General features: G+C 38.3%; 1 protein-coding gene across 1 annotated transcript in view; it reads left to right on the top strand.

Annotated features, from left to right (window-relative positions):
• LOC126469959 (metalloendopeptidase OMA1, mitochondrial-like) overlaps nucleotides 1-27,747 on the top strand; it is a 126,011-nt gene that overhangs the window by 92,593 nt on the left and 5,671 nt on the right. Inside the window, exon 7 of the mRNA XM_050097373.1 lies at nucleotides 21,106-21,279. Within this exon, the coding sequence (XP_049953330.1) occupies nucleotides 21,106-21,279 (174 nt within the window). The remainder of the gene's footprint in view (nucleotides 1-21,105; nucleotides 21,280-27,747) is intronic.

Genomic DNA, 27,747 nt, shown 5'->3' with positions numbered 1-27,747 from the left:
AAAATGCGCTTTTCACGTGGGAGTTAAGCTTTATAACAAACATTCTGAAAACATAAAAGCTATCACTGAGATCAATACATTTGGAAAATCTCTAAAGTCATATTTACAGCATCACTGCTTTTACTCCATGGAAGAATATTGAAATTCATTAATGTATTATTGTAACCTTAAATATGTGTGCCTTGAAATGACTTTCAGCCTGTATATTTATAACTTGACTTGTCCAATGTCTTATGCATAAGCTGCTATGTAGACAACAGGACCAGTAAAAAATACAATACAATACAATGTTGTATAACATGATTCATGCCATTGTGTCTTCCAATAAGCCATTTGTCATGTCACCCTCTTGGATACTTCCTTTTGTAGATGTCTTGATTTAAATGTCTCTGAAGCTGCTAAATAAGTCAAAAGCTAGTTCCCTTCTTGTATATCCCTAACTCTACCTAGGACATATTTGCCTTCTTTTGTGCTATGATAGGAAAATTTTTCATTCTGGGTCCCAACTTTTACTCTACTATAATTTGACATTAGACCACAATAGCATAGTAACCAATGTAGATTTTTGCTGACTCAGGTGACTAGTAGTCTGGTATAGGTTTTTTTAATTGACTTTTGAACCATGTTGCTTGAGTTGGGCATCAATAGTCTGGTCTTTCTACGGCTATCTGCCTGGTAGAGTTGAGCATGTCCACACACACACACACACACACACACACACACACACACACACACACACACACAAAAATCTTCTTACACACATTTTATTCATTTACACATGAGATTGTATATGCAAAAAGCAAACATATGAAAAATATCCTTATATACTTAATACAATGCACCAAATAACAGCAAACATAATATGATACCGAATGAAATATTAAATAAGTTTTACTTCATTGGTTTTATACAGTTGGTGTCTACTGAATCGTATAATATATTCTACATGCTGTTATCTGGCCTGGCTCATTCAGCAGTCCAGCTTTGTACACTTTTACAAGCATCTTTTGGGTGTACTCAATTTTATTATGACAACCCACCATTATGGTTTCTCTTCTAATGTGGGTAACTTCCCAAAAGCCGGGGCTCCATAATTGTCCATCTACATTATGGAAATATAAACCTGAACTTGCATCTATACTGACGTGAAAGATAGTTCGGAATAAAGCACCTTCATGTAGCTATGTGGCTTTTGGAAACACCTCGTCATTCTTGACTTTTTAATTGTTGTAATTTTTATGATAAGCTGAATGGTTATTGAGTGTTGCTACTGTTATGGATAATAAAACTGAAAATTAAGAAACTGCTGCTAAGAAAACTCACATGAACAATTTTGATGCAAAATATTGCAACAACCAATGTAAATTACTTACAAGTATTACTGGCTGAAATAAGCAAAATAACTGTGAAACATTGTGGGCACAACAAAATACTATCAACTTTTCAGTCCTGTTATTAAAATTGACAAACTTAAGCTTGTTTTGTCTGAAAATAAATGTTCTGTGAGATAGCATATAAATTTTTGAAAAATAATTAAAAAAACTGTAAAACATTTGATTCTGGTTAGAAATAAGGTGACCTTTTTTCTTTTATACCCTGTTTCGGTTAGTTTAATTTTCTGGTGGTCATTGATACAGCTGAAAGTGCTTGATAAAACAGTATATCGTTTTGTACAGAGCTGGGCATAATTCTGGTTTGCTATGTGCATTGTTTTGCACAACCAAAGATTTTTCAATGATTTTAAGCCATTGGTGAATAAAATCTTTAACATATAAATAATGCAATGATGATAGATTGTAATAACCATATTTTAAATTATATCCAAATGCTGCATTTAAAATGCAGTGCATTTCTACAAAACACAGTTTCATGTGCAAATGTGTGATTTTCTTTTTGCACAAAAAAACCGTCAATGAGATTTTTGCGTATGCTTCTTATAATTACTATAAGAATGTATTTTTATCACAATCTGTGTCACTTTCTCAACATGTATGATTTCTGTAAAACTGGATTTTACATTCATTTTATGTGCAACTTTAGATTGCTATATGATGGCAATGGATAAGCTTTGACAAAACATGATCATTAATTACATATATTTGTCCATATTATTACAAAATTTGAACCGATTCACATTAGTTTGAAACATAAAAGTAGTGCATGTAAAAAAAAAGCACGCACACAAAAAATGTGTTTCTTGTGCATAAAATCTGAATCAAGTCAGATTTTTGAGAGTGAGTATTCAATTTTATCACGAGAATGCATTTTTTATTTATTTAATTCACATAAAACCATTTCGGCATACTCAATTCATGTGAACATGAATTTCGCATGCTACATGTACCTTGTCTTTAAACCGTTGTATCTCAACAATGGATAGAGATTATTGGATTAAAATAAATTGTTTGTACTTTATCCGCTTATCCATCTTTGTGAAAAGTTTGAACCAACTCCTGCAAGTTTAAAGTATAGAAGTGACATGTTTCAAAAAGTCTCAGAAAAACATGTTTTCTTGCAAGTAAAATTCAAATGAAACAAGATTTTTTTCATATGATTAAGAGTTGTCTTAAACCAAGGTTTGATACACTGGTGGACCAAATTTGAACCATCAGTCTCACACCAGTCTGGAGTTATTTAAGGGTGACTGCTTTTGCACATAAAATCTGAACAGTGCACATACAAGTGGTGCCATTAGCTGATCGTTAATTTCATGCCAATTAAAATCATTTGCAAAAGGAAATAATCAATTCACACAGTTTGCATGAACCCCAGCTCCAGTTCATTTTTCAAACCTTTCTCAATATACTGTAACAAAGCTCCAGTGAGACAGATGTTTGAATGGCTAGACAAACGGCCACTGGTCTGAGCTAAACCTCCCACGCTGTAGCAATTAAAATAATCTTGATAGACCAGTAACTGCTTAGATAGTAAGTCTACAGTTTCACTTGGTAAAGAGAAGAAATTTGCATTTGTACATCTCATAGTATTTACCTGACAACAGTTACTGATTTGACCATCTTGCATCCAGGTAATTGTTAGTTGGTAGAAAAGCAGGTAGAAATAGAGCACATAGATGTGAAGTGGAACAAAGATATGTTAGATAGGTATAAGAAAAATGCAGCAGACTGTAGGTTGACCATGTTTAGGAAACCTAGGGTGGTGGGGAGTGTTAGAAAGAAGAAAGTTCTCCAGCTAGGTGGTAGACACGGATATGGTGTAAGAAGTCAGTTGCAGGAAATACTAGGACAAGAGTATAAAGTCATTAACATATTCATATCAAATGCTAGTATCATTCAGGGAACAGATGATACAGGATCTATGTTCAAGGACTTCTGACAGGAGTATCATGTAGTGATAGTGGATTGTGTGGGTAGCATCCTAGATATGAATGAGACCTGTAATATCAGTGGTTGACATGACAAAACATAGCTTCTGAAACTCATGTCAGCAGTGTGTATTTTATCTAGTTGTTTTGACATCATAACTGGCCATGTTTCAACAGTCCTGTGAATCGAGTTTATTGGTTGTTGGAAATGCCTGTGATGATGACTGACATTGCATGCATTTGGGCTTGCACCAATCTTAACTATCTGTAATTGGCCCATTACAGGACATGACATGTGCTTAAATAGGTCTGTGAAGGGAAGGCTGGTTCAGCTCATTACAGTTGGAGTCATGAACAATGGCAGTTGAGTTTAAGCTTGTGCTGTGCATTTATGTCTCCCATTCTCCCACAGCCAGTTACCATTCAGTAATGTTCTAAGTGCTGTGCTGTGAATATCATAGCCAATGTGAGCATGTGAGCATTAAACATAATTGTAGTGAGTTATTTAGTGAAATTTTGTTCCCTTTGTTGCAAGCTGTCATCGATGAGAGTTGTGGTAAGCAAAAAATTCTACATAAGCAAGTGAGAGACATGATTTGTTGGCTACACACTTTCTTCAAATCTAAAGCAAATGTATGCACATATCACAACTGTCACTTGGAACCAGCAACATTGCAATCCTGGTCCGTGCCTGGACCTGTGCAAACTGCCAACATTTGTGAATCAGACAATAGCCAGTTTGTAGATGGTGGGAATGTGGTCACACATGTGCAGAGTCCTACTGTGATGGGTAGGAGAGATAGGCCTAATTAATGTGAATTTGAGTTACAGAAATGCCTGCTTAAGTGATGCATCTGTAGGTGTGTTGATAAAATATTGGGGAACTTCAGGGAAAAGTCAGTAAATTAGTAGATATTATGTTCCTTAGAACAACATCTTTGAAGTGAAGAGGTAGAGATACGTCCTCTGTGGAGGTGTAAGTGACCCAATTCCTCCTCCAGGTATTCCTTGTAGTTGGGCAGTGTTGCCAAAGATGCCTAAGAAAACATTTTATCTGCTCAGATTGATACTTCACATTTTTGCAGTAAACGAGTGTTAATCCTGCGCAGCAGTGTTTTAATGTACTGTAAACATATATTTAGTGATTTTAACTTACAGATACCCTATATCTAACCTCAGGACATTTCTAAGCCCATTTGAGACTATTAATTTCTACTGAGAACAATAACACTAGTATAATACATTGCAGATGTTTCAGTATTGACTTAATGGGGCTTTGTACATAGGAAAAAGAAGTAGAATATCTACTTCCTACATTTAATTAACTTCCAGCTGTGTCTCTTCCAATTAGAATATACAAGCGATGGACAAACATATGGAAACACATGCTTGCAGTAAACCTACACAGCTACATTTTTCCAAGGCAAGAGGGACATAACAGGCAAGGGGGTGGAGTAAGGGTGTACATATGCACTGATTTCTGACCTACTGTGCTCCACTCATCCATAATTGAAAGTGCTTAACACGTGTTCTTTATGAATCTCCTAAAGTAGGCAGGTTTGCCTGCTTTGAAACTGCCCTTTCAAGTGTCAAATCAACATACAAGCTTATAGTTATAGCTGTGGACTTGAACATAAATTTTCTATACAGCAGTGCTTCCAGTTTCAAGTTTAAGCAGATGCTGTATTCTTCAAAATGTCACTACGTCAGCTTGCTCCTACCCATCGTACAAACAGTAGTCACACTCTCAGATATATTTGCAATGAAATCCCCAAAAAGAGTAATTCGTACCTCTCAAATATCTGCACCTGGCAAGTCTGTCCAGACAGAATTTTCATGATGTACTCACTAGAATGTCCCAGAAAGAAACTACAACTGACTACCTGCCAAGACTTCAAATGCATTAACTTATCTGAACTTGCAACTGAGGCACTAGAAATACTTTTGAGGGACATCTTCTATTCCCTTCTTGGACATAAACAAAAAACTTAATGGATTTACTAACAAATGTACTCAACTCTATGACAAATACATTCCTCCTAAAGACTGGAAAAGTAAGAAGGAAACATGCACCTTGACTAACTGGAGAAATAAAACAACTTACGAATCTAAAAGACGCTGCATATTGGCCATACAAACTGCACTCCTCACCTGAAAATCATATTGCTTACAAGCAGAAGTGGAACATATTCAGTCCAGCTGTGATAAATGCAGAACTCAAACATGCCCATATGTTAACTGACAACAGAAATAGACCAGATGTCCTATAAGAAAACCTGTGTGCTCTAGGTATAGGAAAAGTAAAAGTTGCAGCTGATCTGACTGTCCAAGCAGCAGAACTGATCTAGTACTGCACATTATCTAAAATCACAGGTGAATACCAATAAGGTTTCTGTGAACATCGCAGCACATCATAGGAGTTAATAAAGGTAGCATATCATGAAACTTGCCGTGGATGCATAAGACACAGCTATCATGTGTGTCTTAGACTTCATGAAAACCTTTGACACCGCCAACTTCAACATTTCACTTGCCAAACTCAGCAACATAAATTTCATGTCAAGTGCAGTGCAATGGTTTTGCTCATACATGATGTCTTACCAGCAGTGCATCATGTCCAGCACCATAAGGTCACAATGGAGGCATGTAGTCTCAGGCATCCCTCAGGGTTTGGTACTAGGTTTTAAACTCTTCTTGATGTATGTCAGTGATGTGTCATTGGTTTGTCTTACTCCAAGTACCACATGTATGCTGGTAACCTCCAATTGTACCTAAGTCAAAAAATAATACATCTGAAGACAGGTGTTGAGAATCTATATACTGTGTGCACTGTCAAAAGTGGTGCAAGATATAGGGTTCAAGTCCAACCCAACCAAAACCAAACTGGTACAGGTTGGTAATTCTACGCTCATTAGCCTGAATTATTGGGAATCCTTGCCATCTTGAACTCTAAATGGGACAGATGCCAACTTCTTCCGTGAGCAAAGAATGTAGGAGCAATAATAGCTGAAAATTTCAATTGGACTGAGCATGAAACCGCAGTGTGCAAGAAGGAATCAACATCTCTCCATACTGTAAAAAAATATAAAAATCTCTTCCCTCTTGAGCTGAAGAGAAACTTGTACAAACACTTACATTTCCAAGTATTGATTATAGTGATGTTATCCTGCTAGGCCTTCCTCAGGAAAGCCCGCAGCACCTGGAACTAGTTATGAAAGCATGTGTTCATTATATCTGTGATGTTTGGCTCTTTGACCGTATTTCTCCATCATATGCACAGCTATCCTGGCTGCGTGCAGACAAGCACACAGATTTTCATACTCACTGTCCTCTCTACTGTCTTATGAGCATACACTATCCCCTATAACTCTCCTTGTCCTTGTCTGAACAACATGGCAGAAACACCCGTTTTCATCAGAACAAAATCCTTTTGTCCCGTTCTATCATTCAGTCACTTTCTCGAAGTTCTTCTCAGTAGCAGGGACCCGATTATGGAATAACATCTCACACAGTGGCAGCTGCTGTGTAAGAGCACATGAACACCCTAACTTTTCACACCTTCTGGAATTATTGGTTATTTTTCTTTGAATGCTGTTAAGCGTAACATAGATGCTGCAATCTGAAAGATACAACACTTAAATCTTCCACACTACTGCTCCTCTAGACTCCATGAAACTTGGCATCAGGGTCATGAGCACACCTTAAGTTGTGCACATTTCGAGGACCTTTTACTCATGCGCAGCTCGTGTGATTTAATTGCCTTGTGGGCCAAATACATATAGATTTAATAAACAATGTGCATGGTTCATGATGTGCACAACTAGTCCTTGCCACTCAACTAGAAGTTTACATCAGTGCCACCAGTTGGTAGCACACTACGGCAGACTTTTACCTCCGTTCGCTTGGCATAAATCCTGCTAGATGGTAGTCCACTCCTCAGATACGTTAATTCTCTCACTATACACTGTAGTACAATTAGATTGGATATCAGTAAATGTTAAAGTTATACTGACAGTAAACCTATTATGTGAGTTTCTGAATGATTTATAGTATATCAAACTGTAAGGTTTATCGTACAGTAATACATTTGAGGTGCTGACAAGGGAAACTCCCCATTGCACGTCCCTCAGAACTAGTGATAAGATGGTCCAGTGAATAGCCAATAAAAAACTGAAAACAGATCAAGCATGAAAACAGGAAGGAGGGGTAGTGAACTGTGAAGAAAAAAAAGAAGCAAAATAGAAACAGCGAACAGTCTAAGCTTAACAAGTACAACATCAAGCGTGTTTCAACAGCCATAGTGTCATGGTTCAGTGGTCACGGTGTTGGACTTCGAAATGGATAAGGAGTGTTCAAAACTCCCTAGTACTAAATTTTTTAATTTACTTTTTTCACAAAATTTTAACTGTCCATCTGGTCATTGGAATGTTTGTTCTTTTTCTGTAGGCTTGGCAATTTTCATTCTATATATTGATGATAGAATATGAGAGTTGAGTGGTAAGAATACATAACTTCACAAGTAAATGTGGTGAATAGTGAGAGCAGGTGAGATACCACATTGACATCTCGCAGAAATGACAACAACAATTAAACATGTGTGAACAATGTTACAACAAAGGAATTTGACAGTCAAAACTTCCAAAACAGAACGCAACTTCAAAAATGCTATAAATGTATATTTTTTATAGATCTCAGAGAAAACTGTGTGATTGTGAAATTGTTGCATTCATTTGTTACGGCTTGTATGACAGATTATTGTATTTTCATCATTTCTTTGGGAATGATCACATTCACATTCACACAAACACCTAAATAGGGCAATGAGGTATATCTCACTCATTCATCAGGCTTACAAGTTAGGTGCATCAATAAGAGATTTCTATTATATGACACACATACTGTCACTAATGCTGTGTGTGACACACCAAACATGTTTTCTGTTGGAGGATCAATTAAATTGTTGCCTTGTCATCAAAAGTTTGCAGTTCCCATGTGAAAGCCACTTTCTTTTGGCTGCTAATAGAGTTCACCACTTAACCACGACACCCTGGCTTTTTGTTTGTACTCTATGTTGTACTTCTTGACCCTGGACTTTCACTGTTTCTGTTTTGCCTTTTTCCCCAGTTCAGTACACCTTCTTCCTGTTTTCATGCATAATCTGTGTTCAATTCTTGACAGGCTGTCCACTGGGCCCTCTTACCACTAAATCTAAGGTGGTTGCAAGGGGGAAGTTTCCCTTGTGGGAATCATAAGGACCTAAAGCACATCACCATCAATTGTGAAATTGTAGCATTTACTTATGCTCCTGAAATCCATTGACCTTATGGTGAGTTAGGTTTATCTGTGCTGTAGGCCCAAATTGTACATATGAAAATTCACAAAATGCTCTATCACTGGTTTTTCTGATATTCACTTAAATGTGGGATTGACAGCGGTGTGCTTTAGGCTCTTACGGATCGCAGTGCCTCATTTTTATTCTAGTCAAGTGACCATGCTGGTAGATATTACTAGTTTAGTGTACTCATTTCCACAAATGGCACTTTGTGTTTGGAGTTGGTTGTATACTGTCCAGGAATCGGCTTTCATGTGTAGTGTAAACATAAACTATGTTGAATCTATTTTAAATGCTAATGGAAAAGTAAAGCTGTGAGGACAGGTCGTGAGTCGTGCTTGGGTACCTCAGTTAGTAGACCCATTGCCTGCGAAAGGAAAGGTCCTGAGTTTGAGTCTCAGTCTGATACACAGCTTTAATCTGACAGGAAGTTTCATATCAGTGCACACTCCACTGCAGAGTGAAAATCTCATTCTGGGAACAAAAAATTAAATTACCAGGAAAAGTTAGCCGCAAAGTAACTAGGGCGTCTGAGAGCAGATCCTGTGATCGAGTGAGTGACGAAATCAAATACATCTACGTGATTACTCTGCTATTCACAATAAAGCGCCTGGCAGAGGGTTCAATGAACCACCTTCATGCTCTCTCTCTACCGTTCCACTCTCAAATGGCATGCAGGAAAAATGAGCACTTAAATATTTCTGTGCGAGCCCTGATTTCTCTCATTTTATCATGACGATCATTTCTCCCTATGTAGGTGGGTGCCAACAGACTGTTTTCGCAATCGGAGTAGAAAAGTGGTGATTGAAATTTCATGAGACGATCCCTTTGCTACGAAAAACGCCTTTGTTTTAATGATTGCCACTCCAATTCACATATCATGTCTGTGACACTATCTCCCCTATTTCACAATAATACAAAACGAGCTGCCCTTCTTTGTACTTTTTCGATGTCATCCATCAGTCCCACCTGATGCGGATCCCAAACCGCACAGCAGTACTCCAGAATAGGGCGGACAAGTGTAGTGTAAACAGTCTCTTTGGTAGACCTGTTACACCTTCTAAGTGTTCTGCCAATGAATCACAGTCTTTGGTTTGCTCTACCCACAAGACTATCTATGAGATCGTTCCAATTTAGGTTATTTGTAATTGTAATCCCTAAGTATTTAGTGTGACTACAACTGAACACTTAACAAGGAAGTGTACAGTTAGCACACGTTGTTGTGTGGGTGCACTGTAAGATTATCTGATTTTCAGCCTGGAAGTAAATTCGTGAACTAATACATCTGTTAGGGATCTTGTACGTTTATCCGAAAAAATGGGGAAGCATGAAACCTCCCACTTACACAAAAATTCTAAATGGAGAGGTGCAAAAGCTTACATATTATTTTGTTATTGCCCTGAACTGTTCTTAATGATGTACAAAACAACAAAATTCCACAAAAAGTGTTCTTTCTTTGCCGGCCGGAGTGGCTGAGCAGTTCTAGGCGGTACAGTCTGGAACTGCGCAGCCACTACGGTCGCAGGTTCGAATCCTGCCTCGGGTATGGATGTGTGTGATGTTCTTAGGTTAGTTAAGTTTAAGTAGTTCTAAGTTCTAGGGGACTGATGACTTTAGATGTTAAGTCCCATAGTGCTCAGAGCCGATAGAACCATTTGTTCTTTCTTTTGTCAGATAAATTAATAATGATAAATGTCAGATGAATAATAAATATTATTATTATTATTATTATTTTCTTTCTCAGAAGTTATGTCTGGTTAAAAATGGAAAGTGACGCGGATCTTGATCAAGCATGACTTCCTTTTAACTGTACGGTATATGTTACATTGCATTTAAGAACTTTCGGGTAATTGAACAAGTATCAATAATTACAGATTTCTGTAGTTGTATATACACTCCTGGAAATGGAAAAAAGAACACATTGACACCGGTGTGTCAGACCCACCATACTTGCTCCGGACACTGCGAGAGGGCTGTACAAGCAATGATCACACGCACGGCGCAGCGGACACACCAGGAACCGCGGTGTTGGCCGTCGAATGGCGCTAGCTGCGCAGCATTTGTGCACCGCCGCCGTCAGTGTCAGCCAGTTTGCCATGGCATACGGAGCTCCATCGCAGTCTTTAACACTGGTAGCACGCCGCGACAGCGTGGACGTGAACCGTATGTGCAGTTGACGGACTTTGAGCGAGGGCGTATAGTGGGCATGCGGGAGGCCGGGTGGACGTATCGCCGAATTGCTCAACACGTGGGGCGTGAGGTCTCCACAGTACATCGATGTTGTCACCAGTGGTCGGCAGAAGGTGCACGTGCCCGTCGACCTGGGACCGGACCGTAGCGACGCACGGATGCACGCCAAGACCGTAGGATCCTACGCAGTGCCGTAGGGGACCGCACCGCCACTTCCCAGCAAATTAGGGACACTGTTGCTCCTGTGGTATCGGTGAGGACCATTCGCAACCGTCTCCATGAAGCTGGGCTACGGTCCCGCACACCATTAGGCCGTCTTCCGCTCACACCCCAACATCGTGCAGCCCGCCTCCAGTGGTGTCGCGACAGGCGTGACTGGAGGGACGAATGGAGACGTGTCGTCTTCAGCGATGAGAGTCACTTCTGCCTTGGTGCCAATGATGGTCGTATGCGTGTTTGGCGCCGTGCAGGTGAGCGCCACAATCAGGACTGCATACGACCGAGGCACACAGGGCCAACACCCGGCATCATGGTGTGGGGAGCGATCTCCTACACTGGCCGTACACCACTGGTGATCGTCGAGGGGACACTGAATAGTGCACGGTACATCCAAACCGTCATCGAACCCATCGTTCTACCATTCCTAGACTGGCAAGGGAACTTGCTGTTCCAACAGGACAATGCACATCCGCATGTATCCCGTGCCACCCAACGTGCTCTAGAAGGTGTAAGTCAACTACCCTGGCCAGCAAGATCTCCGGATCTGTCCCCCATTGAGCATGTTTGGGACTGGATGAAGCGTCGTCTCACGCGGTCTGCACGTCCAGCACGAACGCTGGTCCAACTGAGGCGCCAGGTGGAAATGGCATGGCAAGCCGTTCCACAGGACTACATCCAGCATCTCTACGATCGTCTCCATGGGAGAATAGCAGCCTGCATTGCTGCGAAAGGTGGATATACACTGTACTAGTGCCGACATTGTGCATGCTCTGTTGCCTGTGTCTATGTGCCTGTGGTTCTGTCAGTGTGATCATGTGATTTATCTGACCCCAGGAATGTGTCAATAAAGTTTCCCCTTCCTGGGACAATGAATTCACGGTGTTCTTATTTCAATTTCCGGGAGTGTATAAGTTTGGATGTAGCTGTATTGTGTTGATGTACTGGTGGATATTGTGTGGTATGACTCCTGTAGGTGATAGTATAATCGGTATAATGTCAACTTTATCCTGATGCCACATGTCCTTGACTTCCTCAGCCAGTTGGATATATTTTTTAATTTTTTCTCCTGTTTTCTTCTGTATATTCCTTGTATTGGGTATGGATATTTCGATTAGTTGTGTTAATTTCTTCTTTTTATTGGTGAGTATGATGTCAGGTTTGTTATGTGGTGTTGTTTTATCTGTTATAATGGTTCTGTTCCAGTATAACTTGTATTCATCATTCTCCAGTACATTTTGTATTGCATACTTGTATGTGGGAATGTGTTGTTTTATTAGTTTATGTTGTATGGCAAGTAGTTGATGTATTATTTTTGCTACATTGTCATGTCTTCTGGGGTATTCTGTATTTGCTAGTATTGTACATCCGATTGTGATGTGATCTACTGTTTCTATTTGTTGTTTGCAAAGTCGGCATTTATCTGTTGTGGTATTGGGATCTTTAATAATATGCTTGCTGTAATATCTGGTGTTTATTGTTTGATCCTGAATTGCAATCATGAATCCTTCCGTCTCACTGCATATATTGCCTTTTCTTAGCCATGTGTTGGATGCGTCTTGATCTATGTGTGGCTGTGTTAGATGATATGAGTGCTTGCCATGTAGTGTTTTCTTTTTCCAATTTACTTTCTTCGTATCTGTTGATGTTATGTGATCTAAAGGGTTGTGGAAATGGTTATGAAATTGCAATGGTGTAGCTGATGTATTTATATGAGTGATTGCTTTGTGTATTTTGCTAGTTTCTGCTCGTTCTATAAAGAATTTTCTTAAATTGTCTACCTGTCCATAATGTAGGTTTTTTATGTCGATAAATCCCCTTCCTCCTTCCTTTCTGCTTAATGTGAATCTTTCTGTTGCTGAATGTATGTGGTGTATTCTATATTTGTGGCATTGTGATCGTGTAAGTGTATTGAGTGCTTCTACGTCCGTGTTACTCCATTTCACTACTCCAAATGAGTAGGTCAATATTGGTATAGAATCCTATTTTTTGTCTGTATCCTAGATATTTATAGGTATCTGTTTTTTCCATCGCTTCTATGCAGTCGCTGTGTTTATCCAATATGTAATCTTCTTGTTTAGCGTGTTTTCCCTTGACTATGCTATTTTTCTTACATTTGTCTGTTCCAAAAGCCATATTTATATCGTTGCTGAATACTTCTGTTATCTTTAGTAATTGGTTGAGTTGTTGATTTGTTGCTGCCAGCAGTTTTAAATCATCCATGTATAGCAAATGTGTGATTTTGTGTGGGTATGTTCCAGTAATATTGTATCCATAATTTGTATTATTTAGCATGTTGGATAGTGGGTTCAGAGCAAGGCAGAACCAGAAAGGACTTAATGAGTCTCCTTGGTATATGCCACGCTTAATCTGTATTGGCTGTGATGTGATATTATTCGAATTTGTTTGGATATTAAGTGTGGTTTTCCAGTTTTTCATTACTATGTTTAGGAACTGTATCAATTTAGGATCTACTTTGTATATTTCCAATATTTGTAGTAACCATGAGTGGGGTACACTATCAAAAGCTTTTCGGTAATCAATGTATGCGTAGTGTAGCGACCTTTGTTAAGTTTTAGCTTTATATGTCACCTCTGCATCTATTATTAGTTGCTCTTTACGTCCTCGTGCTCCTTTGCAACAGCCTTTTTGTTCTTCATTTATAATTTTGTTCTGTGTTGTATGTGTCATTAATTTCTGTGTAATGACTGAAGTTAATATTTTGTATATTGTTGGTAGGCATGTTATGGGGCGATATTTAGCTGGGTTTGCTGTGTCTGCTTGATCTTTAGGTTTCAGATAAGTTACTCCATGTGGAAGTGTATCAGGGAATGGGTATAGGTCTGCAATGTAACTGTTAAATAATTTAGTTAGATGTGAATGTGTTGAGGTGAACTACTTTAGCCAGAAATTTGATGTTTAACTTTTCCAGGGGCTTTCCAATTGTGCGTAGAATTAATTGCTCGGGTGACTTCATGTTGGAAAATTATCACTTTAGGCATTTGTGGTATCATCTTGTATGTGTCTGTTTCTGCTTGTATCCACCATGCATGCCTGTTATGTTGTACCGGGTTGGACCATATGTTGCTCCAGAAGTGTTCCATGTCTGTTATGTTTGGTGGATTGTCTATTTTAATGTGTGTGTTATCTATAGTCTTGTAATCTCTTTTGGTTTGTGTTGAATGTTTGGTTTTGTTTCCTTTTATTTTCACTTTTTTGTGTCTTCTAAGTCGTTTGGCCAATGCTTGTAATTTCTGCTTCTTTTCATTTAACTGCTGTATCACTTCTTGTTGTGAGATTTTACCCAACCTTTTTCGTTTTTTGTCTGATATTTCGTTTCTTATAAATTGTGTTAGCTGTCTGATGTCTTTTCTCAGTTTTTCTATTCTGATCTGTAGCCTGTGTTGCCATGCTGGTTTTGTGGGTTTCTTCTGTGTGTTGGCTGGTTCTGATCTCTGCCTAGTGTGTATATTTAGTGTAGTGAGTGCTCCTATATAAATCAGTAGTTGTAACTCTTCCATAGTTGTATTTTCATTTATTTTGTTGTGTATGATTGTGTTGATAGTTTTTATTGTTGTTTCGACTTGTGGGTTATTTGGTGTTCTATGCAAGAATGGTCTAATGTCTGTATTTGTGTCTTTGTATTCTATGTATGTCAGCTGAAATTTTTCTTCTATATCTAACGTGTGTGTCACTTTGTGTTCTATTTGTGCTTGTCCTGGTGGCTGTCTTAAGATTTAGTTTTCCTCTGATTGTTTAATTGATGCGTGTTGTTCTTTGTTTGTTGGCTCTGGGATGTTTGAGTCCATTACTGTATTTTGTTCTTCTTCTGATTGCACATTATTTTGTTCTAGTATTTGTTGTACTTGTTTGATGTTTTCTAATTCTGACTGGGGTATCCTGTTATTTTTGATTATTACATGGATCTGATCAGCTAGTCGTTGTTCAGTTAAAAATTTTAATTCTGGGTATCTGGTAATAAATGCTGTATATACTTGTGATCTGTATCCAGTTGTGTTTGTTCCTAAGTTTCTTGCTTGCTAATAACAGAACATGAGGTGTCGGTTAACTTCATCTGACCATCTCGTCCTCTGTCTTTGTTTTCCTTCTAGAGTGGTTGCAGGAAGCATATCCTGCAAAACACCTCTATTTGGATTTAAATCATTTTTTGTGTGGCTAGCAGTCTCGTTACCATTGTGGACGGGCATAGGGTTCAAGCGTCGTCCCCGACCATGACAGCGCTTGTCCGAGGCTTCATTAGTTCTGTCCTGAACCAACTAATCACACTAAAAGGGGGGTTAGCCCTATTAGTGGTTTGTTCTTTTCGTCGCCTTTTACGACTGGCAGAACAGAGCAGAGGCCTATTCTTTTCCCGAGCCTCCACGGGTATTATTATTATTATTATTATTATTATTATTATTATTATTATTATTATTATTGGCAGTGGCTGTAGTTGTGAAAACTTGTTGATAATCATAACTGTTATACACCAGATGCTCTTGATTTCACATTCTCAAATTTTTCTGAATCTAAAAATTTGTGAACACCCAAAATGTATACTTACAAATAGCCACTGCTCCTGCATTATATTAAAGAACTGAATAACATCTCCAGACAGTTGATGACGTACCTACTAAAGCAACAATAATGATTGCCACTGTCCCTGTGTGTATCCATTACCCTTGTACATCCTTCCTTCTGACTAAATCTTCCTCATTTCCCAGTATTGTTAGCTGGTGCAGTCTCCTTATATTTCCTTTCCCCAGAACTATATCATAAAATATCTATTTTGTACACCTATTGGCACTATTATTATTATTACTACAATAATAATAGTAATAACTATAATTATAATTATTGTTATTATTACTGGTACTTGTACTACTACTACTACTACTACTACTACTCCTACTCCTACTCCTACGCAGCGGTCGCACGGTTCCAGACTGTAGCACCTAGAACCGCTCATCCATCCCAACCGGTGACGCCACTAATAATGATAACACTAATAATTAATAATAATAATAACAACAAATAGAAACAGTAGATCACATCACAAGCGGCTGTACAATACTAACAAATACAGAATACCCCAGAAGACATGACAATGTAGCAAAAATAATACGTCAACAACTTGCCATACAACATAAACTAATAAAACAACATGTTCCCCCATACAAGTATGCACCGCAAAATGTTACAGGAGAATGATGAATACAAATTATACTGGAACAGAACCATTATAACAGGTAAAACAACACGGCATTACAAACCTGACATCATACTCACCAATAAAAAGAAGAAATTAACGCAACTAATGGAAATATCCATACCCAATACAACACATATACAGAAGAAAACAGGAGAAAAAATTGAAAAATACATCCAACTGGCTGAGGAAGTCAAGGACATGTGGCATCAGGATAAAGTTGACATTATACCAATTATACTATCAACTACAGGAGTCATACCACACAATATCCACCAGTACATCAACGCAATACAGCTACATCCAAACATACATATACAACTACAGACATGTGTAATTATTGATACATGTTCAATTACCCATAAGTTCCTAAATGCAATGTAACATATACTGTACAGTTAAAAGGAAGTCACGCTTGATCAAGGTCCGCCTCACTTTCCATTTTTAACCAGACATAACGTCCGAGACAGGAAAGAATAATAATAATTATTATTATTATTGTTGTTATTATTATTAGTGTTATCACCATTGTTAGTGGCAGTAGTAGTAGTAGTAGTAGTAGTAGTAGTAGTAATGGTGGTGGTACAAGTACTGCAAGTATTAACTTTATTAGTTGATTGTCAGTATTACTTTCTCACATTGTCACTATATACACTCAAATCATTTTAATACTATTTGTCACATTGAAATTGTTATTTCTTAGGTAACTACGCTGTATAAAAGGTACTGTGTGTGTGTGTGTGAAACCCTGGCCCTAATCATTTTAGGTTAAGTAAACAAAGAAATAAGTAAACAAATAAAAGCAGATGGTAGCCAAGCCTGCAGGTGGTGCTGTTACATTTTATCACAAATGGCACCTGTTAATGCCCCCAAATATGTTGCAAGTGTCAGCCATGGTCAGGTCAATGTTCTGCATCATGAGTGCATTATGTTGGAGCTAAGTGAATTCGAATGTAGGCAAATTGTTGGTGCTCGTATGGTGGGTGCTTCCATAGTCAAGGTAGCCAAAGTGTTTGGTGTTTTAAGAGACACTGTATTGAACATTTATACTGCATTCAGGGAAAGCAGAAAAAACACCATGTGCTAAGTCACATAACAGATGAAAGTGTGTGTTGAGTAGTGTTGCCAGTTTTTTTACCCAGTAAGGGACAAATGTTCAGTTGGGCAAAAAAATGGGATTTCCCTTGTTTGCCTGGGAGAGTTTTTTGTGATTTATTGGTCTTTATTATATTTTAATGAATAATGTGTAAGTTTTAACATTCTTTCGTTTGATTTGACAATTTTTTTTTAAAAAATCAATGCAGTTATAATCATAGTTGAAAATGGTCATTAATTCACTTTTTACCAAATTCGGGTACATTTATTTCATACACCAGTTCATTTTAATGCCATCTGTAAAAAAAATCCTTTTTCTGAAGCAGTTGGAACTAGGGATGTGCAAAATGTTAGGGATTTCATTCCTGAAAAATCTTCCATGATTTTCTAGCATTTATCCATTGCACTCTTATTTTTGTCATTGAAAGACTGTGCCTTGTCCAGGCTTCTTTTAATTATTTAAAATTCTTTGTATAAGGAGTCTATACTCAGTTGATTGATCCTTAAAAGTTACACAGCTTTTTGAAAATGGTCGTAATTTATTGGTGATTTTAAGTTTAAAAACAGCATATTGGAAAGGATGTTGTTTTCTGAGAAATCATATCATGGTAACAAATATCCTACAAAATTGGTGTAGAACTGCAGAAAATCATTCCGAATAGATTCTTTTGCATTAGTGCCTTACTTCCAAAAAAAGTCGTCTTTTATTCTTTGTTATGCTTTTTGCAAATCCCATGCATTCAGCAATTGACAGAGAATGTGAATTAGTCTTTTTCATTATCAAAAAGTTATATTAGGCAGAAATGACTAATACACCAAAGTTTTTTTCCTCCTCTTCTTACATGTGATTATCTTTCATAATAGATGAGGACATGCTTTACAGAATTCCAGAAAATGAGATTTTAGTGCAGACCACATTTGTAATTCTCTTTCGACAGCAGGACCAAGGGAGAAAAATCTCGTGGCAACATGTTTTGTTATTTCTTCCCATTGAACCTCATTCACTTCAAATTGGAGTTGCAAGTCTGCTCTTCATTTCACAGATCTATTGAGGTGACTGCATATTTTCAGTATCAAACTTTCTACATCCATTTTCAGTTTATCAGTTCTGTATTTTGTGGCGTTGTGGAGAATATGGACTATGGACATGGCAGCCAGCTTTGAGAATTCATCATTTTTAGCTAAAGGAAGTGTATAAATGGAATGGTTTCCTCTGAAGTTTACATTTATGTTGTCAGCAGTGAATGCTGAAATTTTATTTAAAAACAATCCATTTGTCTCCAGTGTGTATATTAATAACCTCAAAACCTAATATATACTTGCATTGTTATATTCTACAAATTCCAGTGGATGGTGTACAACCCCAGTATCATAATCAAAGAATCGTAAGCAAATCGGAAACATTTATTTTTTAATTAATTTCATCTGTCACTATAGAAAAGTGTAGATTTTTTTCTTGGGTGGCCTATAAAATATTTTTAACAGATTCTTTGGCTAATACTTCATATATAATAGCTTCTACTTTTGTTCTTCCACAGCTAAAACAGTGGCAATTTTTGAATCACTGCAGCTATATGGTAATAATTTGTGTGAACAATCCATATTATTGTAGCTAAGAGAATACTTTACCGTGTGATAAACAAATGCAAGTCCTCCAGCAATAATCTTGTCTGTCTCCAAGGCAGATGGTTCACACTTCGCAGAATATTTGCATAAGATACTTGATGCTCTATTGCTAACAACAGTCATGTGAGATTTAGTAGATACATGTTGTTTTACACCAGCAATGCCTCCATGAGCACATGAGAAATCTGTATTGCACAGGCAACAGTACACATTGTACAAGCTTTCTTTTACTTGTCTTAACTAGGAACAACTATTGTCCCAGTTCTGATTATACTTAGTCAGCCTTTTATCTTTCTTAGAAGGTATTCCACCATTTCTGGATGAATTGTCTGTGTCACTATCACTTAAATCACTCATTTTGTCCATAGTTTTAGAAATAATTCACAAGCTTAACGTGCTCAACATGTAGCAGTTCTTGGAAAACAATAAACTAGAATGACAACCAAAAATGGAATTAAAAAATCCTTCCAGTGTTGTTAACATGCATTGACATAGAATTTAAACTAGTTAGCAAACAAATGGAAATGTTAAACACAAAATTGTACAATGAAAGTGAGGTGGATAATAAACAAATAGAAGAATATAAAACAAGCAGACAGAGGCAAATAGAGAGACATGGCGCCACACGAGTGGATGGGAATCAGTGAATATTGGCCCTGCCCGCCACTATTAAAGACTGATAGCCACGCTAGTTGTATCTTCATGTGGTACATGTGTAGATAATACATACTTGCCACCTGTAGTGTGAAAGATTTCACAGTAATAATTGAACAAAGTTGAAATATGGGCCAGAGCCTGTCCCAGTGGCACATTCAAAACTATCTCAGAAATACGGAATACCCTGGGAAATACGGGACGCCTGGTAGCACTAGTGTTGAGTGATAGTGACAGACAGTATTAAAGGGAGAACTCTGTAACATGGGAACTTAAGGGTGATATGGAATTCCAAAACCACTCATCTGTGATGCAAAAGCCTGTAATATAAAAGCATGGTGTTGAAGCCATAAAACCTGGACTATGGAAGTAACTCATTTGGTCTGATGAGTGTTGTGTCACACTGTTTCCAACTTCCAGCTGAGTGTACATCTGGCGTACGTCATCCCAAGCCTGTGATGCAGACTGCTTGCTGCTAAGAGTGAAACATGACAGGAGTTTGGTAATGATTTGGGCGGCAATATCATGGTATTCCGTGGGCCCAGTGGTTATTCTGCAAGGTCGCATTGCTGCCAAGCATTATCTGACCTGTTTGGCTGATCATGTCCTTCCCATGCACAATATTTGTTCGCTTGTGATGGTGTTCCAAGATGACAGGGCCCCTCTTCACTCAGCTCCCATCATCTAGGATTAGTTTTGTGAGCATGAGGATGAACTGAGAATCTCCCCTGGCTGCCACATTCACCAGACCTCAATATTATTGAGTCTTTGTGGTCTATTTTAGAGAGAGAGAGAGAGAGAGAGAGAGAGAGAGAGAGAGACAATCACTATCCACCCACATCATCGTTACCTGAACATACCATATATTGCAGGAAGAATGGTATATAAGATTCTGTTGAAAACCATACAGGACTTATGTTTATCCATTCCAAGATGATTGGAAGCTGTTTTCAATGCCAACAGTTTTCCTGTACCGTATAGGGCAAGATAATGTGTCCTGCTTTTGGTGTTGCCATATTTTTGTCTACCCCCCCCCCCCCCCCCCCCCACGCAGGAAACTCTAGTTAGTTTTAGTCAATTTGTAACTGTTGTGATAGATACAGAAACCAAGCAGACAGCAATAGTTTGTCCTTGTTGGCAGTAATGGGGTCTGGTATCACAGTATATCAGTACAGTACCAATAGGATCGAACATACTGACAGCTCAGAACACTTCAACAGATATTATACTAAAAATTGAAAACATAAAATAGTATAGTACTTTGCAGAGAAGTTGGAAGATTTGGACATGATAATCATATTATTTTTTCTAACACCTGAATGAACCAATCCATTCTCTCTCTCTGCTGCTTCCTTATTACTATTTATGTGGCCACAATGATGTCATGCCTACCGTTGGTTACTTCGTAAATTGTTTCCCCATTTTGCATAATTTAGTTAAATAATACTCTTTTCACAGGCATGTCTGGATGTAAGGGAGGCCAGTGCATTTTGGGAGAAGATGAAATCACTCAGTGATAGTGAATCTGAGGAAGTAATTGAATTCTTGTCTACCCATCCTGCATATGACACGAGGAAGAAGTTTTTGGATTCGAAAGTTCCAGAAGCCATGAAACTCCGAGAAAAATGCAATGTGAGTCTGCTGTTTATTTGTTGTTGTTTCTGTATGCCTCACTGTAAGAGTGTGCTAAGGAAATGAATCATAATAGGTGATGTATATAACTACAGTGAATCCATATGGAATACAAAAAGGAAAATAATGCATGCTCTAAGTTTAAAAAAACATGTAATAATCTGCTTTAGAATTTGAAAATGCAGTAATGTATGTTAAAGGGTCCAAAAAGATAGACTATTTTATATCTTCTGTTGGGGGATTGAATTAGGGAGGATAGTGAGGTGAACCAGAGCTCGTCGTATAGTGTGAGAATGTCATTGAGGGAATTGTGGAGTTAAAGGTCATAGAATAATACATGACAGTTGTATAATTTGAGTGATCTGGTTGTTTCAGTAATATGGAGAGAACTAGTGTAGGGAAGAAAAAAAAAAAAAAAAACAAACAGAGATAGAAGCTTGTGACTGCAGAGTGCAGAAAATTTTGGAAGAATATGTGAAAGGATAGCGCGAATGTCATGTGTGGTAGGCTTCATACACAGTAAGTTTTGTGACCATAGGAACATGAATCCAAACTTCCTGTTAAACCTTGAAAGTGAGTGAGACAGCTCACAGGTAACAAAAGATCTGAAGTGTTTACACGAGGGTTGGAACTTAAATAGTGGCAACTATTTATTCACAACAGATACGAAAGAGTTACATGTTTGCACCTGTTACTGTCCTTCAAAATAGTCACCAGTGTTGTGTAGAACCTGTTGCAACAATGTGGAAGGCGTAGTATACCAGAGCCTGTTCTGTTGATGGTGCAAATGGAGCAGTCTACTGCCTGTCGAATCTCTGGAACAGTTCTGGAGTGAATGCCACAAAGTGGTTCCTTCATCTTCGTAATCAAATCAAAGTCACGAGGACTTAAGTCCAGGTAGTATGGTGGATGGTACAGTACTTTCCAGTCCCATCGACTGAACAGAGCAGCCACAGCTTGCGCTGTACGTGCCCTCACATTGTCGTGCAAAATGATGGGTGGGTTGCGCAGAAAGTGTTGCCGCTCGTTTCGCATAGCTGGTCACAGGTGACGCTCCAAAAATGAACAGTAATACTGTGCATTGATGATCTGCCATGGAGGAAGGATAACACCATCACAGTCGTACATGAGAATCACCATAACTTTCACCATACAAATGGGGCTCTGACGCACTTTTGACTTTCGCAGTGAGCCATAATTACACCATTCATTGGATTGGTGTTTCAGTTTTGGCTTTTACGATGTGGCCCATGTGTCATACAGTGTTACGATACGGTGTAAGAAAGCCTCTCCTTCGCACTCATAGTGCTCCAAGTGCATCTGAGCAGTGTCGTAACACATCCATTTCTGCATTTCCGTCAAGTCCTGCAGAACCCATCTTGATGCAATTTTTCGCATGCCCAGGCATTCCTTCAGGATGCGAAGCACAGTTGTATGCACTTATCCGGTTTCGTGGGCGGGCTCACTAATCATATGGCATCGATCACTGTCCACTAACGTGGCAACAGCATGCAGTTCTTCTTCAGAGATGCAAGGACTACCTGCTCGATGCATGTCTGCCACAGTTTGCTGACCTTCGTTGAAGGCTTTTACCCAATGTGCCACTGTTCCGCATGGCAATGCTGATTCCCTGCGCACCTCTTGAAAACCTTGATGACACTGTTGTGCTGTACGAGCTCTGGAACATTCAGTCTTTATCCAACTCTGGTGTTCCTGTTTCGAAAACATAGTAACACAGTTACGTTAGACCGCTCACTCACAAGTGACTGTGTTGGCCTCGATTGTACGCACACTGGTGACGTGGGATGGGTGAGTCCATTTGCTCGCAGGTAAGGTAGGTATGTCAACAATGTGTGCTATCAGCGACAATTGTAGATTCCATTGCATAGTGTCTCCACAGCAGTGTTGCCACTATTTAAGTTCCAACCTACATATGTAGTGTATAAAGATGTCTGAATGGTTTAATGTTTAAAGTACATTACTTGTATATTGTAAAATAATTTTGTTGTTGTTCTGGATTTTGTTATGGGGTCATTCCATGTCAAGTGACGCAGTTTAGATGATGATCCCAGCTCGACCATCTTCAGTTTTGATGAAATTTGTACAGGATGTACCTGAGGGCCCTACATGAACTTATGCAAAGTTTCAGGCTCACCTGTAACTTGTTTGAGATGAGAGAGCCATTTTCGTGAAGACCACTTTTACAGAGACCGAAAAGTCATGAAGAAATCATCAAGTTTGGCACTCCACTGTTCCTAATGTAAAAGAGCTAGACTCTTGCTTCTGGGTATAATGGTACAATTTTGTGTACTCTACACACAAATGTTGCAAGCAGAGTTCAGAAAGCAATGCATTTGGCATAATCTCAGTTCAAAGTGGGCAACAAATCATGTCGCGAGAAATTTGCCCTATAGTTTAACGAGGCATAAGTAGTGGAGAAAGTGCGCTATGGACCTGGTCTTTTGCCAAACTACTGTCTGTCTGGATGTTAAGTATATCACAAATTTTGGCCTGGCTTGTGTGTTTAATTACTGTTCTACCATCCGGTAAATTTGCTAAAAAACATGAATGTATCAAAATATACCCTTGTTCAAAGTCATGTATCTCAAAATGGACACCTAGCACATTCATTAACACCATTCAACAGAGTACATTTCGTTCCATTAGAAAAATATATTTTTGTTTTGGTGCCTCTTTGGGTAAGGTGCAAAAAATTTGCCTAAACTATTGACTCTTTTGGTAATTCGGAAAATCCTTCTGTTGGTCCATGGTGGCTATGCCACTACCAATCTGAAGACTGGTAACGCTATCGCCAAGGGGCCATGCCCAATAGCCATGCAAGGCCAGCCACGGGTGGGTTTCTTTACTGCAGGTTCCCAAGCCTAAAGTGGGTGTCTAGCAGGTTCCCAAGCCGCAATGCTAATATCTAGCGGGTTCCCAAGTCTGAATGTGGGTATCTTTCAGGTTTCCAAGCCTTTTTTGGGTCTCTCTGTGGTTCCAAAGCTGTAATACAGAATTATTCAATTGTTAAATGTTTTAAATTTTTTGCTGATGTCCAAAACTATTGCTTCCGGCAAACTGTATTGCCGCCCCATCATTGAAGCAGCTGGGACTGGTATGACTGCAATTATCTGTTGTTCTGGGATCCAGCATATGTCTTTTCTAGTAGGCCAATGTATTGATTGAGCAGCTCCATGAGGATGCATGAAATTAATCAAGGCATCTTTTTCTTCACATGAAACTTCACAGATATTTCCTATCCACCATTTCCCATCATAAACGCAAGAAACATACTGGCCAGGCTGTAGTTCATCAATGGCAACATGTTTAGTAGCAACTTTAGCATGTCGGTTAACATTTGCTATAAAGGACAATGTATCATTTGATACTCTGTGAATCTTAAGTCGCTTTTCATCAATTGGCACAAAATGGTGATGGTCTCTTGTACCAGACACTGTATATCCATCCTCCAAACATTTCTCTTGATCAATTTTTGCATCTTCAATAATTTCTTTTTTTATATAAATAAATTCAGTACCATGAACATTTTTTTGCAGTATTCAAACAGATCAGTTGGTGTTAAGATTTGGTTGTCAATTGGGCATTGAAGGCTAGCTCTTGATGCTAAATGCTCAACTGTGCCCCCAGTTCCATCACATGGTGATTTCCCATGGCTTGTTCTGAAAAAATTCCATTCTGCAGTAATGCCAAAATCTTTTTATGATGGCAAACATTTAGGAAGCTCTTAAAAGTTTTGTACTGATCTGCAGAACCATCGCTAAAATAATGGCTTTGCTTAATTTCTTTAAAAATTCACTTAATGGATTTGATCAAGTACGTTAAAAACACGTGCACTGCAATTGTGTCATGTCGGAGGCAATCACTGATTATGCAGAAGCTGACACTCTTTGGGTCTTCATTACCTTTGTAGTAAATACAAATGGATGTATTGTAGCTTGACTATTTTCCCAATGGCATCCCTGCACTGCATCTTGAACAATAAAGGAGTAATTTTCCATGAATTCCATTAATATAATCAATTCTCCTGGTTTGAGACCTTCTTTAGTGAACTGCAAATGCTTGCACTGATGCTTTGCAATGTAGTGGTGAGTAGAAAGGGCCAATAGTTTTGTAACTAATAATTCAATGAATTCTTCAACTGTCATTTCTCTGGTTTCAAGTGTATCTCTATCACTGTTAGTCCATTGTTTGAACTGAATTGTATCCTCAGGATCAATATCTGCAAAAGTGCTTTCTAAATATTCATTTAGAGCTTCTGTTCCTGGACATACTTTACAGCGATGAAGTATACAATCCTTTGTTTCTAAATTACAGACAATTTTGCTCAGTAAAATTTTGTAATCTTCTTTTCTTGGGCTATGTGCCAACATTAATTGCACATTTTGATGTATTGTGCAGACACAAACTGAATGTGAATTAGCTGTGCCTCCAGTCACACACCATTTTGGCCTTAATTCACAAAATATGGAAAATCCAATTTCCAGACCATTTTTATTGCAGTACGCAACAATCATTTCTTTTAAGTTGCTCAGTAATAAGTATTTCTGTTTTTTAAAATTTTCTCCATCTATCCAAACAGTAATACAGTCCTTTTTTACTGGACAAATCTGACTAAACTCTTCTTCATAAAAATGTTCTATGACTCTTGCCTTCAGATTCTCAGAAAGGTTTTCCCACATTTACCTCTGAGCTGTGCCAATATTCCCTGTTCAGCTTTCCGTAGCCTTCCTTACCATTCTTTCTGAAACACAAAATTATTCCATAGTCTTTTTGATAGACCAACTTTGAGGAACTAAGGTCAAAATTAGAATTTTCTTGTTATTATTTGAAATATGTGATTTTTCTTTCAATTCTTGGATCAGCTCAATGTAATCTGAACAGGTCAAGCATTGCTTGCTTGTGGATGGTTGCTCCAATTCACTGGGATCAAGTCCTCCCACTTCTGCAATTTTCTTAATAATTGCACCTTCAACTTGATGCATTTTGCGCTTTGCATATCCTTTTGTATCCCTTGCACCAATTCATTGAAATTTTAATGGTGATATTCCAACAGATGTTAAGCTTGTATTCAAATTGTGACCAACATCATCTTCATCTGACTGATATGTAACATCTATTTGTGAATATTTCAGTGTATCAAATTCTTTTCTACAGGAAGGGCACATTTTTTGGCCTGGTTTAATATCAGACATGGTTATCCTTTTTAGTAGGTCAGCTGTTTCTGTGTTGATTGAGTGCAAGCTTTCCCGTGTTGTGTGGCTTTTCTTGCCAAATGGGCTGCAGCATGATCTTTGCAAAAAGTCAAATCTTGTTAGGAGTGAAGCTTCATGATGGAAGCATAGTTGAGTATTTTCAGTATAGTGTAAACCACTCCATCAAGTCAGTAATTCTTGTTCTTCTAAGGAAAGTTGCTTTACAGCTTTCAGTCATTAAATGGCGTGGGGAATCAGTATTTCCAAAACTGCATACACTATCTTGATCTTGTTCTTCCGTTTTAGCAACAACTTGATATGCTTCAGACACTAAAATCAAATTGTCAAGTCTTAAATAAAGAAAAGAAATATATTTAATAAGCATTCAGCTTCCCAAAAATTTTGTAGCAGTCTCTAGTACAGTTAAATGGTTAAATTGAGCAATGAACCTGTCACAAACAGGTTTAAAAATCACCGAATAAACAGCAAAATGAATATTTAAACAATGTTGACATAATCAACAAAATTCCACATTTTAGGTGACATTTTTGCATCTTACCCAAAGAGATATCACAATGAAAATAAGTTCTTCTAACTGTATGAAATGTGCTCTGTTGACTGGTGTTAATGAATGTAATGTGCTAGGTGTCCATTTTGAGATACATGACTTTGAACATGGGTATATTTTGATACATTCATGTTTTTTAGCAAATTTATAGGATGGTAGCACAGTAATTAAACACACAATCCAGGCCAAAATTCGTGATATACTTAACATCCAGACAGACAGTAGTTTGGCAAAAGACCAGGTCCATAGCGCACTTTCTCCACTACTTATGCCTCGTTAAACTATAGGGCAAATTTCTCGTGACATGATTTATTGCCCACTTTGAACTGAGGTTATGCCAAATGCATTGCTTTCTGAACTCTGCTTGCAACATTTGTGTATAGAGCACACAAAGTTGTACTACTATACCCAGAAGCAAGAGTCTAGCTCTTTTACATTAGGAACAATGGAATGGCAAACTTGATGATTTCTTCACGACTTTTCGGTCTCTGTAAAAGTGGTCTTCACGAAAATAGCTCTAGCACCTCAACCAAGTTACAGGTGAGCCTGACACTTTGCATATGTTCATGTAAGGCCCTCAGGTGCATCCTGTACAAATTTCATCAAAATTGAAGATGGCTGGGCTGGGAGCCCTAGGGCACTTAACGTGGAATGACTCTATGCAGAATGTTGTTCCCACTCAGTATT

The sequence above is a fragment of the Schistocerca serialis genome, chromosome 3, assembly GCF_023864345.2.
Source record: "Schistocerca serialis cubense isolate TAMUIC-IGC-003099 chromosome 3, iqSchSeri2.2, whole genome shotgun sequence".
Taxonomy (NCBI): domain Eukaryota; kingdom Metazoa; phylum Arthropoda; class Insecta; order Orthoptera; family Acrididae; genus Schistocerca; species Schistocerca serialis.
This window is presented reverse-complemented; position numbering and strand designations above follow the sequence as displayed.